This window comes from Malurus melanocephalus, unplaced genomic scaffold (assembly GCF_030028575.1).
Source record: "Malurus melanocephalus ecotype Western Australia unplaced genomic scaffold, MMel_1.1 scaffold_835, whole genome shotgun sequence".
Taxonomy (NCBI): Eukaryota; Metazoa; Chordata; class Aves; order Passeriformes; family Maluridae; genus Malurus; species Malurus melanocephalus.
Genome location: NW_026624067.1, coordinates 82,073 through 96,559, shown reverse-complemented (window position 1 = coordinate 96,559; position 14,487 = coordinate 82,073). Strand labels below are relative to the sequence as shown.

Below are 14,487 nucleotides of genomic sequence, written 5' to 3'. Positions count from 1 at the left end.
TCCTTCCAGCCCAGCCCTCACTGCACCATCCTGCTGGCTCTGAACACGGGAGGCCTCCTACACCAACCCAAATAAAATCCAGCGACATCAGATCCACCCCAACTTGGTTCATTTCATTCTGAATGCTTCCCAGCAACAGAAAATGCTTCAAACAGCCAGTTCTTCCCCCCCCAAAAAAGGGGGGCCTATGCACTGATATCATTATTCTTGTATTTTGACCCAGCTGAATTCAAACTCCTTGCCTGTCCCTACTGGTTAGGAAAAATGTACACGTCTGTGCTCAAACATTCAGGCTGTTTAAGCCAAATTATTTTTGTCTATATTAGAAAATGACTGAGGCAACTTAGAAAATTATTTTAATCAGGAAAAAGGGGACTCAGAAAGAAGAGATTTTCCCATGCTGGAAAACCGTGTGTGTTTCAAGAATTCTCAGCCTTGGCTTAAAATGAAGTGTTTCACTAGGAACAAGGAAGGAAATAGATTCCTCTGCTGCAAAACTGCCAAAAACCAAAGAAGCTGAGAGCAAGGCAGCTCAAAGAGAGGCTTTCAAATCAAACTCCTCGCCACAGACTTGTTTCTCTCCTCATGGAGTCATCCCACCTTGTGTAAATCCATTTATTTCCCTGAGCCCAGAGCTGGGACACCCGATAGGASTGACTAGACACACACCACCACACCATGTGATCAGCACTCCTATTTCCAACAAAAAACCAACCAGCCATAAAATTCCCAACTGTTCCCATTATATCACCTAGCTGGAAGCATCTTTTTCAGTCCAAATGTTCATCAATCACACCACCATCGTGAGCCCACATGAAAATGATTTCAAGCCTCAGCCTCCAGTTACACCCTGATCATAAACACTCCAAAAGCATTTTTTTCCCATTTACTCATGCACAGCTGCAGAGAAAAGGAAAATCAGCTCAAAGCAGTGTCCAAGAGGGAGTTCTGCACCAGACAGAGCACAGAGGTCAGCAGTGTTCACCCAGATGCTCCACAGAGCACTGAGACAGCCGTTTCATTTCATTCCTAACCTCCCAGCTCCTCCAGAGCAGCCTTCCCTCTTTTTCTCCTGTTCATTTCTTCTGCAAGATCTAAGCTGGCCTCAGTTTTGGCAGTTCTCACTTCATCCCTGAACTTCCTGACCTGCAAGATACGGCCMGCTTGGCTTATCAGTATTTATTTCCCACCCACCCCCATTCTTTGCAAGCGTGTTTTTAAGTTCCTCCTAGAGCTAGCTGTCCCYAGTTTTCAGAAAATGGTATCCTGCCAGCATTTCTGAGTTGCCAAAAACCAAAAATGAAGCRAAAATGAGCACACACCACAGTCCTTAAGCGTTCTAGTCCAGATTTTACCAAGCAGTTCCCAGCAGCAAGGCACACACTCCACCTCACTCTGCTCCTACAACTCTTTGTAAAGGTGTTGGCACTTGGTGGAAGTAACTCCCATCTTTCAAGCTCTGTTCCTATGAACTCTGCAAGYCTCTCTGAGCTCCCCTTCCTCTCCTTTCCCCCTTGAAGGGATCATTTTTTCAGTAGGAWGTGCATCAGAGCAGTTTTCATCCCATCCCACCCCACTTTGCAGGGCGCAGGACTCTGCACAGAGCAGTCACTGTCAGTTCCCTCCTGTGGGAATGCTGCAGCATCATTTTTCCTAAAAGATCACGTACCTTTCTGGTCTGTCAGGCTCCCTTCCAGTGCCACATCCACATTTCCAACCTAGAATCCTGGCAGGCAGGGTTTTTTTTATTTGTTGAACCTGCTGTTGGCCTTGATTCCCAACCAGTCTCCAGGTACACTCATTGCTGTAAATTCGTAGTCCTTTTCTATAGTTTTTGCATTAGCAATCAGCTATGAATAATTTAGGTTATAAAGAAAAAGGTCCATGGCCAAGAGATCAGTCAGGCTGAGGAACAGCTCYTTGGCATCAGCAGTGAAAGCAAACCTTGGGGGTTTCCAACACCAGTTCCTGTGTCTGTAAGAATGATGTGAGTGTGGAATAAGGATGATCCCGGTGATTTCTCCCTGCCCTACTGTCCTCAGCTTATCCCACAGGTGAGTTCCTCTCCCTTACTTCCCCAGGGTCACCATGCAGCCAGCACATCCCTCCAGCCTYCCTTCCCAAGGCAGACCAAGCCTGGCTCTTCCCACCTCTTCCCAGTCACTTGGGGTAACCCTTGCTCCGTACCGTGGAAGTGAGGTGATTTGACACACAGGAAAAGTTTCCCATCCTTTGTTTCACAAGTGTATGGGATTATTTTTCCACATTCAGTGACAGCAAACAGAGTTTGGATGTATCTTACAAACTCCGTGCATTGGGAGAAACCCTTTCTCCCACCCTACGAAGGAGCATTCTGTAATAGCARTGCCCAGAAAATCCCCATTTCCTGACTCCACAGACTTTTACATGTGGCAAGAATGGGAACAGCCTAAATTATGCAGATTGAAAGCTTGGGCATGGACAAAACATCCTTTTGAGAGAGACTCAATTCCACAGAAATGCAGGCATGCAAGAGGAGGACCCAGACCATGGACTGACAGGAAAGAAAATATGAGTTCAAGAAAAAYATTCTCAACTTTTTTTCCCCCTCCCCAAACACACCAAGCTGTTAATAAAAGTTTTGGGATGATCAGTGAAAGCACATGATAAATCCAAATTTCTGATTAATAGACAAGAACACAAAATTGACATAGAGAATCAGAGGATGGKATAAAGATGTTCCCATCCTGTCAGATGGAAGAAAATAGATTTGGGGTTTTTTGGGCTTCAGTAGCAGCAGAAACAGCCTCCAGGAGCAAATGTGCCTTTGTATTCTGCATTGGCCAAGATCTGGTGGCAAGAACAGGGAAGGCCAGGAGGTACCAGCAGRACACAGAGCACTGAAATGGAAATGGGGGAGAAACACCCATAGGGAGTTTCATTTATCCCCAGGGGGAACAGTGGGCTATCACTCTGAAAGGGGCTCTCACACACTTAACTCATGGAATTTCAGTGCAAGAATCACATAACCAGGTGTAAAAATCTTCAAATGTAATTTATTAAGACATTCAGCTATGTCTGTCAGTCTACATCCAAATTTACTACTAAAAATAAAATAGTATCACATTTCACATTAGGAATACCGACTTTGAAAAACACTTGAGTCAAGCCTATCGTATAAATAAGTGACTAATTTCTCTTCATATCAAAATTCACATAAAAAAATTGCCTGCCCCCTACTCCCACCTATTTCCCCACCCCAGTCCCTTGTTCTACTTGAAGCCATGATGAATGTAAAAATTTAAGTATGGACATGTCCTTGTCAAAGAAAAAAAGGTGCAAACCTATTAACAGCTTTTAAAAGTGGCATTTGCGGAGTCTGATCATACACAATAATGTACTCATTCCCAAAGTGCAAATATCGCCAGAGTTTAATACTGTTTTAATTCAGCTGCAAGGGTTAAACATTACATAGCACAGTCCTGCAAGGCCTCTATCCGTGCCCTAAAACTCATCCCACTTTCCTCTCACAGAGGCAAAGTGTTCATGAGAGCTTTAGTCTACTTCATGCAGCCCACACTGTGCCCATTATTAGCAAAAGTTTCATATACATCAAAATATTGACGACTCTGTCATAAAAGTCAAGAGTCACTATAGATTACATGAATTCAAATGCAACTGCCCCAAGAACACCCAAAGCATACACACGACGTATTAAGAGTGCTTCCATCTCCTGGTACAATCACTGCTGTTACATCTTTGATTTTTGCTTACGTGCCATAAAAAATGTCTGCATCCAAAGCTGCCCGTCGGTCAGAGACCAACAGCTCGCGGCCCGTAATGCCCCTCAGGACCCTGGGACATGGCTCTATGCAACTCCTCGCCCTGACCAAAACCAAGCCAGCCTCCTGTCCTTCTGGCCACAACCTTTCACAGACCTCCTGCTCCTCTCACCCCTCATCTACGTCTTGAAAACACTCTTTCACTGCTATTTGTTCCCAGACATCCTTCCTATGCCCGCAGTTCAGAGAGCTTCTGGAGTCATTTCTACTACATCTCACTGGAGTTACCGCTACCAAGCAGCCCATAAAAATCAGCATGGGAGATTACATTTTGACCAGCATTAATAGCTACACTTCTTTCACAGCTGTGGAAGGATTGGTTTTCTTCTGAGTCAAACGTGGATCTCTGAAATGTGTTTGCTCCCGTGTCACCCTCTGTAGGCTCAGAGCTGGACACAAACCCCGGGATCTGGAGCAGGGTACCCYGCTGGGGCTGCAATGAGTTCTGCAGCACAGGCTGCTCCCTGGCTGGCCTTGCAGGGGCTGGTGCCACTGTCCATGCTGTGAGACMCCCCTGGCTGGGCAGAGGCCTCGGGGCTCTCATGTCCATCGTGGCCTCTGCTCGGGCTGTCCTTCACACTTGGCCTATGGTCACATTCAGCACCAGGCTCRGCTGCGTCTCCAGGCCTGGCGTTTTGCTCTGCACTTGGATTTGGCTGCTGCACTGGCTCTGGTCCCAGTCCCGGGAGCTGTGAAGGGCTCTTCAGTTGGCAGTGGCACAGAGGGCAGGTTTCTTGCACGTACAGCCATTTCTTAAGACAACCCGCATGAAAAAAATGGCTACATGGTGTGATTACAGCAGTTTTCATATCCTGAAAGACACACACACACAGACAAAAAAAAGGAAATATATTATTATTTGTAATCCCATTCCTCCCTTCTCATCCTGCATATCTAATGAGTTCACCAGGCATGGAAGAGACAGAAGCAGTCCATGGGTGAGGAAGAGGATGCTTCTTCCTTCACATCCACAATGAGGAGCAGCTGAGGAGGCTCAATCTGGAGAAAAGGAGGCTCAGGGRAGACCTTCTCACTCTCTACAACTCTCTGACAGGAGAGGGCAGCCAGGTGGGGCTGAGTGTCCCAGGGAACAAGTGACATTTCTTCCCAAGAAGAAATGGCCCCAAGCTGTGGCACGGGAGATTTGTTTTGGGTATCAGTAAGAATTCTTCACAAAAAAGGTTGTCAGGCATTGGCAGGGAGGTGGTGGAGTCACCGTTCCTGGAGGTGCCCAAGGAAGGCCTGGATGTGGCACTCAGTGCCATGGTTTATTTGACAAAGTGGGGATCAGTCACAGGCTGGACTCAATCTTGGAGGTCTTTTCCAACCTTAATGATTCTAAGATATACACACAATTGGAATAAAGGCCAGGTCTTGCTTTTTTTTAATTACAGGTATCAAAAATAAGGCAGAAACCCTTTGTTTATAAGATATTATTAAACATGACATTTTGCAAGATGAGAGTCACAGGACTGGTTGGCTCAAGAAGCAATTGTGCAAGTCAAAACAGCACAATGACAGATACAACATGTAACAACACCAGAAATGAAGTGACACCACGAACTCTGTCAGCTGAGACCCACATTATCCTAGTCTGGTGTTTTGAACACTGTCATTCAATCTGGCAGTTTYACTCTTCAAAGAATTTGTATCAAGTTTGGAGCCAATCCAATCACACTCTAACRGCACACTACTAATCTTAGGATGATTCTTTCACTGTCACACATAACTAYAAATTCTATTCAAGAGTAAGAGACTTTGGAGCTAGAAGTGTGATAAAGATATTACTTTCAGCATTAATGTCCAAGGTCCTTACATCTGCTGGCTTATGTTAGCAAGACCCTTAACCTTTTGATAATTAGGTTTCTGCTACAAAACTGACACTGCACATGAAGTAGCAATGTCTGTGGAGACTGAGCTGCTTCTACAGAATAATAACAAATCAGCTACTGAGAACACGTTGTCTTTCACTAACAAAATCCTCCAGTAATGAAGAAAGGGCACATTTGCTGCTACAACTGAGACCAGCTCAACACAAACATGAGAGGTGTCAAAGCAGCTTAAGGACAGAGTTTGCTGTGTAACTGAAAAAAAAAAAAAGAAAAAGGCAGTTTAAGCACATCCAAGCTCTTCATTCCTAAGAACTACCTTGGTGACAGCACTCCAAATCAATCTGCACAAAGCAGAAAACTGGGTATTTCCAGTAACTTACAGGGCACAGTATTATTCATTACACATAATTCAAAGCACTTATTGTACTAGTTGAAGACTGAACTTAGTCTGGGGGTATTTCAACTCAAGCCAATCCTTCAACACTTCCATTCCTACCTGGTAGCAGATGGCACAGATGTCATTGTGCTGCTCCAGCTGCTCCTTCGTGGCCACGGGCAGAGATTTGATCTTATTCACAGCGTCTCTGCGAAGGAGGAAACTTTTCCAGCCCAGCTGGGCCCGCAGCCACACATTGTAGTAGGAGTGAATGAAGATGATGACGGAGCCCATGACAGTCCACTCTCCAAAGATGGTTTCTGAGACCCCATAGGCCACCACACACAGAGCCACCAGGAACTCCAGCAGCCGGTACGTGCCGTTCACGTAATAGATCACATCGTCCATGTTCTCCACTGGCTCTTTCCTGAACTCCTCCACCATGAACAAAACGTAAATGAASAGGGTCCCAAGCACCTGGAACACAGTGCAACACCACAAGCTCAGCATTTAATTCTGAACTGAAGCTTGAGCTACTCAGTGCTGTCCATCAAGTTCTGCCCACACAGCGATCCCAAGGTGGACAGCAGGCAAGCCCCAAAATAGTAAAATCGTTGCTGAACTTCAAGACAAAAAAAAAATTTGCTCTTTCTTGCAAAGCATTTAAGCTTGTTCCCAAGAACTTCCCCTTCTTGACTTTGCTGAGTCCAGAACACAGCTGAGTTGATTAAACAAGCTTGCTGAGCATTATAAGGGGCAATTTGTAAAGATTAATAATGAAAAGCCCAAGTAATAACAGATACTTGTAGTATAATATACTTCTGGTATTTACACAACTGTGTTTTGAACATCAATTTGCTTTCAAGGAGTTACAGCTAAGTAATGACACAGAAATGAGTACTCTGGGAAAAAAAACCTTTTTACTATGATAGTCACACCCTCAAAWGCCTTTTGGCTTTACAGTTTGAAACAGAATTCCATTCACCTCTGTTCTCAGCCTACCCAGAAGCTCCTTAGCTTCAGATACAGGACAAATAGAGATTTTGTATCATCCCTTGTAATTTTGCCTTTCTCTCATTCCTGCTCTTTTCTCATCATGTATTTCCCCCCTTTAGAGTGACAGGATCACAGTTAATGCAGTGCTTCACAGGGGTGATGCTCTTACCTGAAGAGAGGTTAGAATACTGCTGGAGATAATGATCAACAGCCAGAAATCCATGTGGAAAAACTGACAAATCATGTAGGCCATGTACGCAGGGAACACGAGTAAGAACAGACAGAGGCTGACTGCTCGGAAGTGCTTCCACAGGCTCCTGCAAACAACACAATAGGTTTTTATTTTTCAAGTCAGATTTGAGTGTCAGAAAAAGAATAGGCTGACTGCTGGATGTAGGCACGTTAGATGTTTGCTCAAGGCTTTAGCTTGTTGAAAGGAGTTTCTATTTTACTTGGGCACAGTCTCATTCTCAGCTTGCACACAAGCCTACAACTGAGGAAAGTTCCCTCTCATCTGACCTTTGCTGTTTCCAAAAGAAAAGACAAAAATTACAGGCAAAATAAGTACTTGAGATACTGAATGTTACAGATGGAAGTCTATTAAAATRAATTATTAAACGTGTGACTGGACACTTCTCTAAGCCAACGGGGGTCTCTAAATTAAATAATTCTTGAAACTCTTCATCTTTTTGCTAATACATGTGAGGCAAAGCTGTTCCCTTTCATCACCAGATTTAACCCTGCTGCCTTTAGAATTATATTCCCCAATTCAGAGATCACAAAAGAAGAAATGTAGGACATGAACATTTATCTCTGCCAGTCCTTACTCTGCTCCTATCATCTRCTTCTTCCTAATCTCCTCCCCCACCTAAACACATCATCAATCTYCTTTCATTCAGCCATCCATTTCTGAAGGCTTTCAGACTATCTCTAGTAATTTACTATAGCACCTCTACTTGTTCCTCAGGTTGTATTTTAACATCACTTAGGACATGAGGTACAGAAAAAGTCAAAGTATTTGGGGGCACAGGAGAGCCGCACAAACTTTCAGTACAGTCTGAAGAAACATCAGAGCAATTCTGAGGTCTGMAATTSTGTGTCTGTGGGTGAGGRAGGAAGGGAGAGCTGAAGCAGAATTTATCMTGTTCCTTGCTGATTTAGAAGTGCCTGGGARATTTGGCAGAAGAGTTAAAACTCGCTATCAGCACAGTCTGCTTGTCTAAGCTGGGCAGATGCTCCTACCCTGGCTCCACTCCCTTTCCCTCTGTTTCTGTCCTGGAAGTTAACTTGCTGCAGGCAGAACACAAGTAGCCTCTAAGCTAAACAAGCTCTACACATAAACAAACCTTCTCTGTTCATTTCTTCACCCACAGATTACAGAAAGGGAAAAGGCAAAGGCAATTAACAAAGACACAAACAGATAAATATGAAAACACCAATATGATACCACCAATACAGCTCTGCAAAAACACAAATGAAACTGAACAATCCCCCAGGATCCCAACATRTGGGACACTAAGGCAAAGCTTCCATCTCTTATTTTGTGCCAGAAAACCCTATCATTTTGGGATCACAGGCTCACAAAAAATAAAGGTTTTGCAATACCTAACACTCCTAGAAACTTCCCATCCTCAATAGCTGTGTGAGATCACTGCTTTAGAGGGAAACCCACCCAGCTGCAGAGGAGRTTAAGAAAAACCATTCTGCAAATCCACACAATGGAGTGTGGGTGGGGAGAGCAAAGCGCTGGATCTGCTTAACTGGAACCACAAAACTGGACAACTTAGGCTAGAAAAGAAATCTGCACACAGAAAAAAAAACAGGGCAACTTTACAAGCTACTAAAAGCCATCMATTACTAGTTTATCACCTCCTAAAAGAGCATTGAGTAACTTTCAGTTTAGGAAAGCAGTCTCTTACTTGTCCCTTGAGGCTCCCAGAGCCAAGACAATGGGATCAGCAATTTCCAGCATGGACTGAAGGATGGATGCCACCACAATGAAAAGAATAATACTGAGCAGGAATGCTCGATGCACAACTTGGAGCTCAATCAAACCTGTCTGCACAGCCAGGATCAGGAGTGTGACTCCTTCAGTCATCCCCCTGCAGATCAACATAGTCAAAAAAAAACAAACAATCACATCTCTGTGTCAATGTTGCTTCAAAAGTACATCTAGAAACACCAGGAAATAAGCTGCCYGCTTCTGTCACAACCTTTCATATGTCACTGGTTTTGGGTTTCACTGGTGCCCCTGAAAGGCTTTAACCAGGGAGGGATGTCTTCAGAAATGCTGAAGTGCTGGGCATAGGAAACCAGCAGATTTTGCTCTTGACAAGCAGCAYTTGGGCTACATCCAGCTCAAACACCACCCAGCACAAAGCATTTTCATGACCCAGTTTAGGCAAATTACCAATTTTGCTATTTTTCAGTTTATTCCCCCAGCTGTCCACTTCTTTCTCTCTTGGAACCATAGAGTRACTTTAATCCCTCTGGGGATCACCATCTAGAGCACCACTATTTGATGCAGTAAAGTACACTTAACCCAGACGAACACAATTCACCAAAATATGCTTTTGTGTAGTCTATGCCTAGGCAGCCCCAATTTATACTCTTTTCTTCTTGGAATCCGAAATGTAAAACATTCTTTTGCAAATGGTTTCAACTCTCTACAGAGTTAAGGGCTGGAGTAATAGAAAAGGCAGTGTCAGGATCCCAATTTCATGTAGACAAGTTGGGACAAACTTGAGTAAAGGCATTTTGGCTATTTCACATAACAATTTACAACCAACCCATAAAATGCTGTGTTTTAAACCTCATAGATTAGTAACRTTTCATACATGATTAAAGGGGAGATGAGGAAATGAAAATATSAAGTGTTCATATTATGCAAGCATGTGAAAATTTTTCAGTGATTCACAARAACAAAAGCAATTATAAATCCAAGTAACAGCCCTGAATTTGTTATAGGAATGAACCATCTATCAAGGAGTCTGTGACAAGTATTTTCACCTCAAACCTTTCCAATGCACACRCAGACTGGCATACAAAAAGCCTGTCAAGAGGTCAAAAGTAAAAAAAACTGCAATGCCACTTGTATATTTTTGAATAAATCCCCTTTTTATCTGTTTCTTTTCAGACACTAGGCACAACGAGGCACTTACCTGTTCATAGCRGGATCATTCATGAACGCTCTGTAACCCTGCAAGTAAAACTTGCAGAGAGTCAGAACTCCCAAAGCAACAAAAGAGACAGTGAAGACCAATCCCAGCAGCGAGTATGGAGTGCTACAGCATTCGGCAATACTGGCAGGAGAGAGGAAAACCAAAAGAAATGGTTGATCAGTCAAAAGCAATGTGATGAGCTCTCCCCTTGTACCTGTTAAGTGTGCAAGTTGGTTTTAAGGCAAAATTGGATGGGTTTAATGAAAATATTAAAACTTCTACACCGCTATTAAGTCCTACAATAAAAGAAAAASATGAGATGGATTCTATTCTTTCCAAGAGAAAGGTTTATCGAGCTCCCCCTTGGAGCCAGGGCTGTGCTGTGACATCCCTGCAGTCCCCTCAGTGCAAAGCCACGTGGTGGCACTGTCCTGCTGCTGCYGGGGTTCCGAGTCTTCCAAATGACACAAGTGTACATGGGCTCGAGGGCAGAAAGCACAAACTGATGGAAGAGTTTTCTGTGGGTTACTGAAATACTTATTAACCACAAACAGTGAAGTTGGATACAAGACTGGATGAGTCTAGGAAGCATCCTGTTTGTCATATAATGGGTGGGTGTCCTTCCAGGAACCCATTTACAGCCACTGCTGGGAAATGGATCCCAGGCTCTCTCAGGATTTGGTCTGACCCAGCATAGCCACTCTGATCTCCTCATGAAAGTCAGACACAGCTGCTGTGCACACCCCAATTGCTCCCACCTGAATTCCAGCCTCACTGTTTTAAGCAATCATTCCATTGAAATGCACAGATGCAGAATTCACTCACTTTCATGGAARAGCACATCTTTTCTTCCACTTTGTTGAACAGCCAGCACTATATTATTACCTGACCTGACAAGGTACTTCAGCTCCCTCCTAGGGGGCCAGAGGCTGTTAGAGGTACCACTAGAGYTTGTGTTTTTAAGATGAGTGTTTTRTCCCTGATTTGCCACAAACAGAAGTGTAACAATTTGGTGYAGGAATAAAGTCAAACTCTAGGAGAAGGATTGCTTCCCACACCTCTGCTAAGTGCTAAGTGCAGTACTCCATTGTAACAAAGCTAAAATCRCAGAAGAAATTAACAGAAAGAAAAATTTCAGACCTAAATGGTTTAGTTAACAACGAGGTAACAGTCAGTGCTTCTGCATAATGCAGTGTGACATCATGAGCAGTTCTAACACTATATGCAGTAAAAATCCTTAGCAATTCTCCTTAATGATAATTAATTTTGACAGCTWACACGATGGCACTATAGACAGATACACACAGCAAGGCAAGAAAAAGCTCAGGAATTGTAAAATCTGATTGAAAAACTGTAGTGATGATGAAGTGATTAATCAAACAGCAGAACTAATGATGTATGATCTCTAAAGACTCTGTCCTGTGSTAGCTGGCTCTGTTTAAACAACTGTTACCTCTCTTTTCCCCCATCCCATTATGACACTGTATCTAATCTGACTAACCACTTTMTACAGCACCCCCAGCTCCTCCCTCCCTGCATTCCTGCTCCCTTTGTATGGACAAACTGCTGAAAAAGACACGTAGATTCCAGCCAGGAGAATCCCTCAAATGCTGCCTTTCAGTAAGAGCACTAACACAGACCTCTATCCTTTATCTTACAACCTTTAAACTTCATAAAACTTTATAGCCCATAAAACTTTTTACGTTTTTAGAAAGCTTTTACWAATCTGGCACCTTTCTGATCTTCACACCTCTGCCACATTAACCACTGGGCTCAAAAGTTGCTTCAGAGCTGGTTGCTTTGGCTGCTTGGATGAACTCAAGAATGTGTCCCACACCAAAATTAAGTAGTAAGATAACCAAGGCTCAGAAAGCAACATGGTCATGAAWATCAGTTGGACTGAACTTAAGCTGAAATATCTCAGACTCAAAACACATTTACATACTGAAAACAACTTCAGGACTAATTACGGCTATTCCTTCCTCAAAGGAATATTTTGCTTTCTTTGGGAGCTCTCTCACAGTTCTATTAATGTTGTCTGCTCTGAATGGGATCTATGACTTTGTAGGGACAAACTTAACAGGGTTTATATGCATGGTCACTGCAATTAGGATGAATATTTGTTGGGTATCCAAGTGCAATAAAGCCAATATCTCTAAAAGAGATCTCTAAAAGAGAGAGCACAGACTCATTTTAGAACACAGTTCAAACAGAAAACCAACCATGTGCAGACTCCTGAATTACCTGGTCAAGAAGAGAAAGAGGAGCCTCTCTCTGGAGGCAGGCTGGTCCCGTGTACTGAAATAGGAATAGATCTGAAGAGCAAATAAGACGAGCCAAAACACCATGAAAAGCACKGGGACCACCAGCTGGTTCCACAGAGACATTCCCAACGCCAGGAGYCCGTACACCTCCACCACCTGGGAAGACACAAAAAAGACAGATTGTTATAGGGTCACAGAATCTGGGATTTGATAACAAAAGAAAAGTCAACAGTATAGCCACAAGAAAGGCAAGATGATCCATGTGGTATCAGCCATCCAAAAGGAAGAGAGGAGGTACATCCAACTACTGTGACAAAGACAGAGCTCAGGTTCAGTGGTGACAGATTTCCAGTCTGTCAGGCAGCAGGGAGAAGTACCTGACTATGCAGCAGCAAACCCTCAGGACAAGCTGAATGTTCCTTCCTACGAACACCCGGCTTGGAGCTGCTCCCTGCAGCCCACTCACAGCCAGAGGCATTAGGACACACAGCTCCAGGTCATGACAAGCCCCTCAGACCCTCTTGCCCAGGTAAAGTCACACCAATGCTGTTTTCTCTGTAGCTACTGTGAAGTCACAGTACAATCTAGACACTGAAATGAGTCACACCATTAAAAAAATAGTAGATCTACTTTGCTGACCTGTTTTTAAGGAAAAATGTAATACTTCATGCACTTTATGCAGAAGTATCTCAAAAGGTTCACATATCTAATCCACTAACTGTTTTGAAATTCATGCTTAAGACTTACATCAGAAGACTCTGAAGCTCAAAGTACTTCCTTTGTATTGCAAAGACTAAGTTACAATCATTTCCAAGAAACTGGAAATTCATATAGCTGGACTTAATACAAAAGGTCAAAAGGAAATCACTCATAACTACTAATTCCTCATCACCTGCTTCCCACACTGACATAAAAGCCTCATGGAGAAGAAATTCTAGCAAATGCTAAAAAAGCTGTCAGGCACGAGGGATATGACATTTACGGGACCTGCTGCAGTCCTGGGGCTGATGGACAAGCAATATGCTGCTGGCAGGGACACAGTGCCAAGCTCCTGCATTGCTCACAGRCTTGTCAAGGAAGTGCACCTGCCCTCAGGAGACTCCCCTGGCCTGGGACCAAGGCAAGCAATCCTGTGCAGCTCCTGGCAGAGCACTCCACCAAATCGGAAAAGGGTCATGCTACGCTCATAACATAGATTCATAACCGTGAGGCATTTCTGGCATCTGCTGCTGCTAACAGGCAGCCAAGGTTCTGGGYCTGCTTTTAAATTATACCATTAGGCACCTTAACATGCACACAAACACAAAAAGCTGCCCTGGCCCACCTGTTAGGGCTCTCAGGAAACACTCCTGGTGTTTAACATCCCAMTATTMMCTAGTTTTTGACACTGACATCAAASCTGCAATCAAATCCAGCCTAAAACAGCAGTAAACTCACAAACACCAGGATAGAGACTGTACTGAAAACCAACAACTGCTCAAAGTTACAGCAAAATACAAGTAGGAAATACAAGTAGGAAAAAATTCCAGTTGGAACGGCAATATCCTCCTCTGGAATACATATCCAGGCTTGATTTGCAGTGGAGTTGCAAATAGTTACATGAACACACCATGAGCCAATGTTTTTTCTGCTGTTTCAGGAGMACAAGCAAAGAGCAGCAAGTTCTTAAAAAACAAAAATCCTGGGTTTGCCAATACAATGTGAAAACCACTCACAACTATTCATTGCAACTCTACCACCTGCACTCAGAAAAGCAGCATCYAACACCCTTACAAACCTAGGGCCRCATTTAAAAGTTTCTGCCATTTTTTCTCTATTCTCAAGGGAAAAAACTTTATGCTTTTTGTATAAAAAAAACAGGAGGAGTACAAAGARTATCCAAAAGCCAGGAATACAAGYAATATTTCTTCCTTGTAATTACAACACTGTAAGACAGGCATGAAAAGATTTTAAATACTGAGACAGGGCAAGGGGGAGATGAGCAATTCTAAAGATGAGGAGGCATGGGTAACAGCAATATTTAAAACTTAATTCTGA

At 43.4% G+C, this 14,487-nt stretch overlaps 1 protein-coding gene across 7 annotated transcripts in view; it reads right to left on the bottom strand.

Moving 5' to 3' along the window:
* Positions 1-3,015: 3,015 nt before the first annotated feature.
* Positions 3,016-14,487, bottom strand: part of RNF145 (ring finger protein 145) — a 51,642-nt gene continuing 40,170 nt past the window's right edge. For all 7 annotated transcript variants that reach the window (XM_057385500.1, XM_057385501.1, XM_057385505.1 and 4 more), the window contains 6 exons: positions 12,431-12,606; positions 10,187-10,327; positions 8,945-9,127; positions 7,195-7,342; positions 6,150-6,506; positions 3,016-4,633 (listed from right to left, as the gene is read on the bottom strand). In XM_057385500.1, coding sequence (XP_057241483.1) covers positions 4,205-4,633; positions 6,150-6,506; positions 7,195-7,342; positions 8,945-9,127; positions 10,187-10,327; positions 12,431-12,606 — 1,434 coding nt within the window. In that variant the 3' untranslated portion in view covers positions 3,016-4,204. The remainder of the gene's footprint in view (positions 4,634-6,149; positions 6,507-7,194; positions 7,343-8,944; positions 9,128-10,186; positions 10,328-12,430; positions 12,607-14,487) is intronic.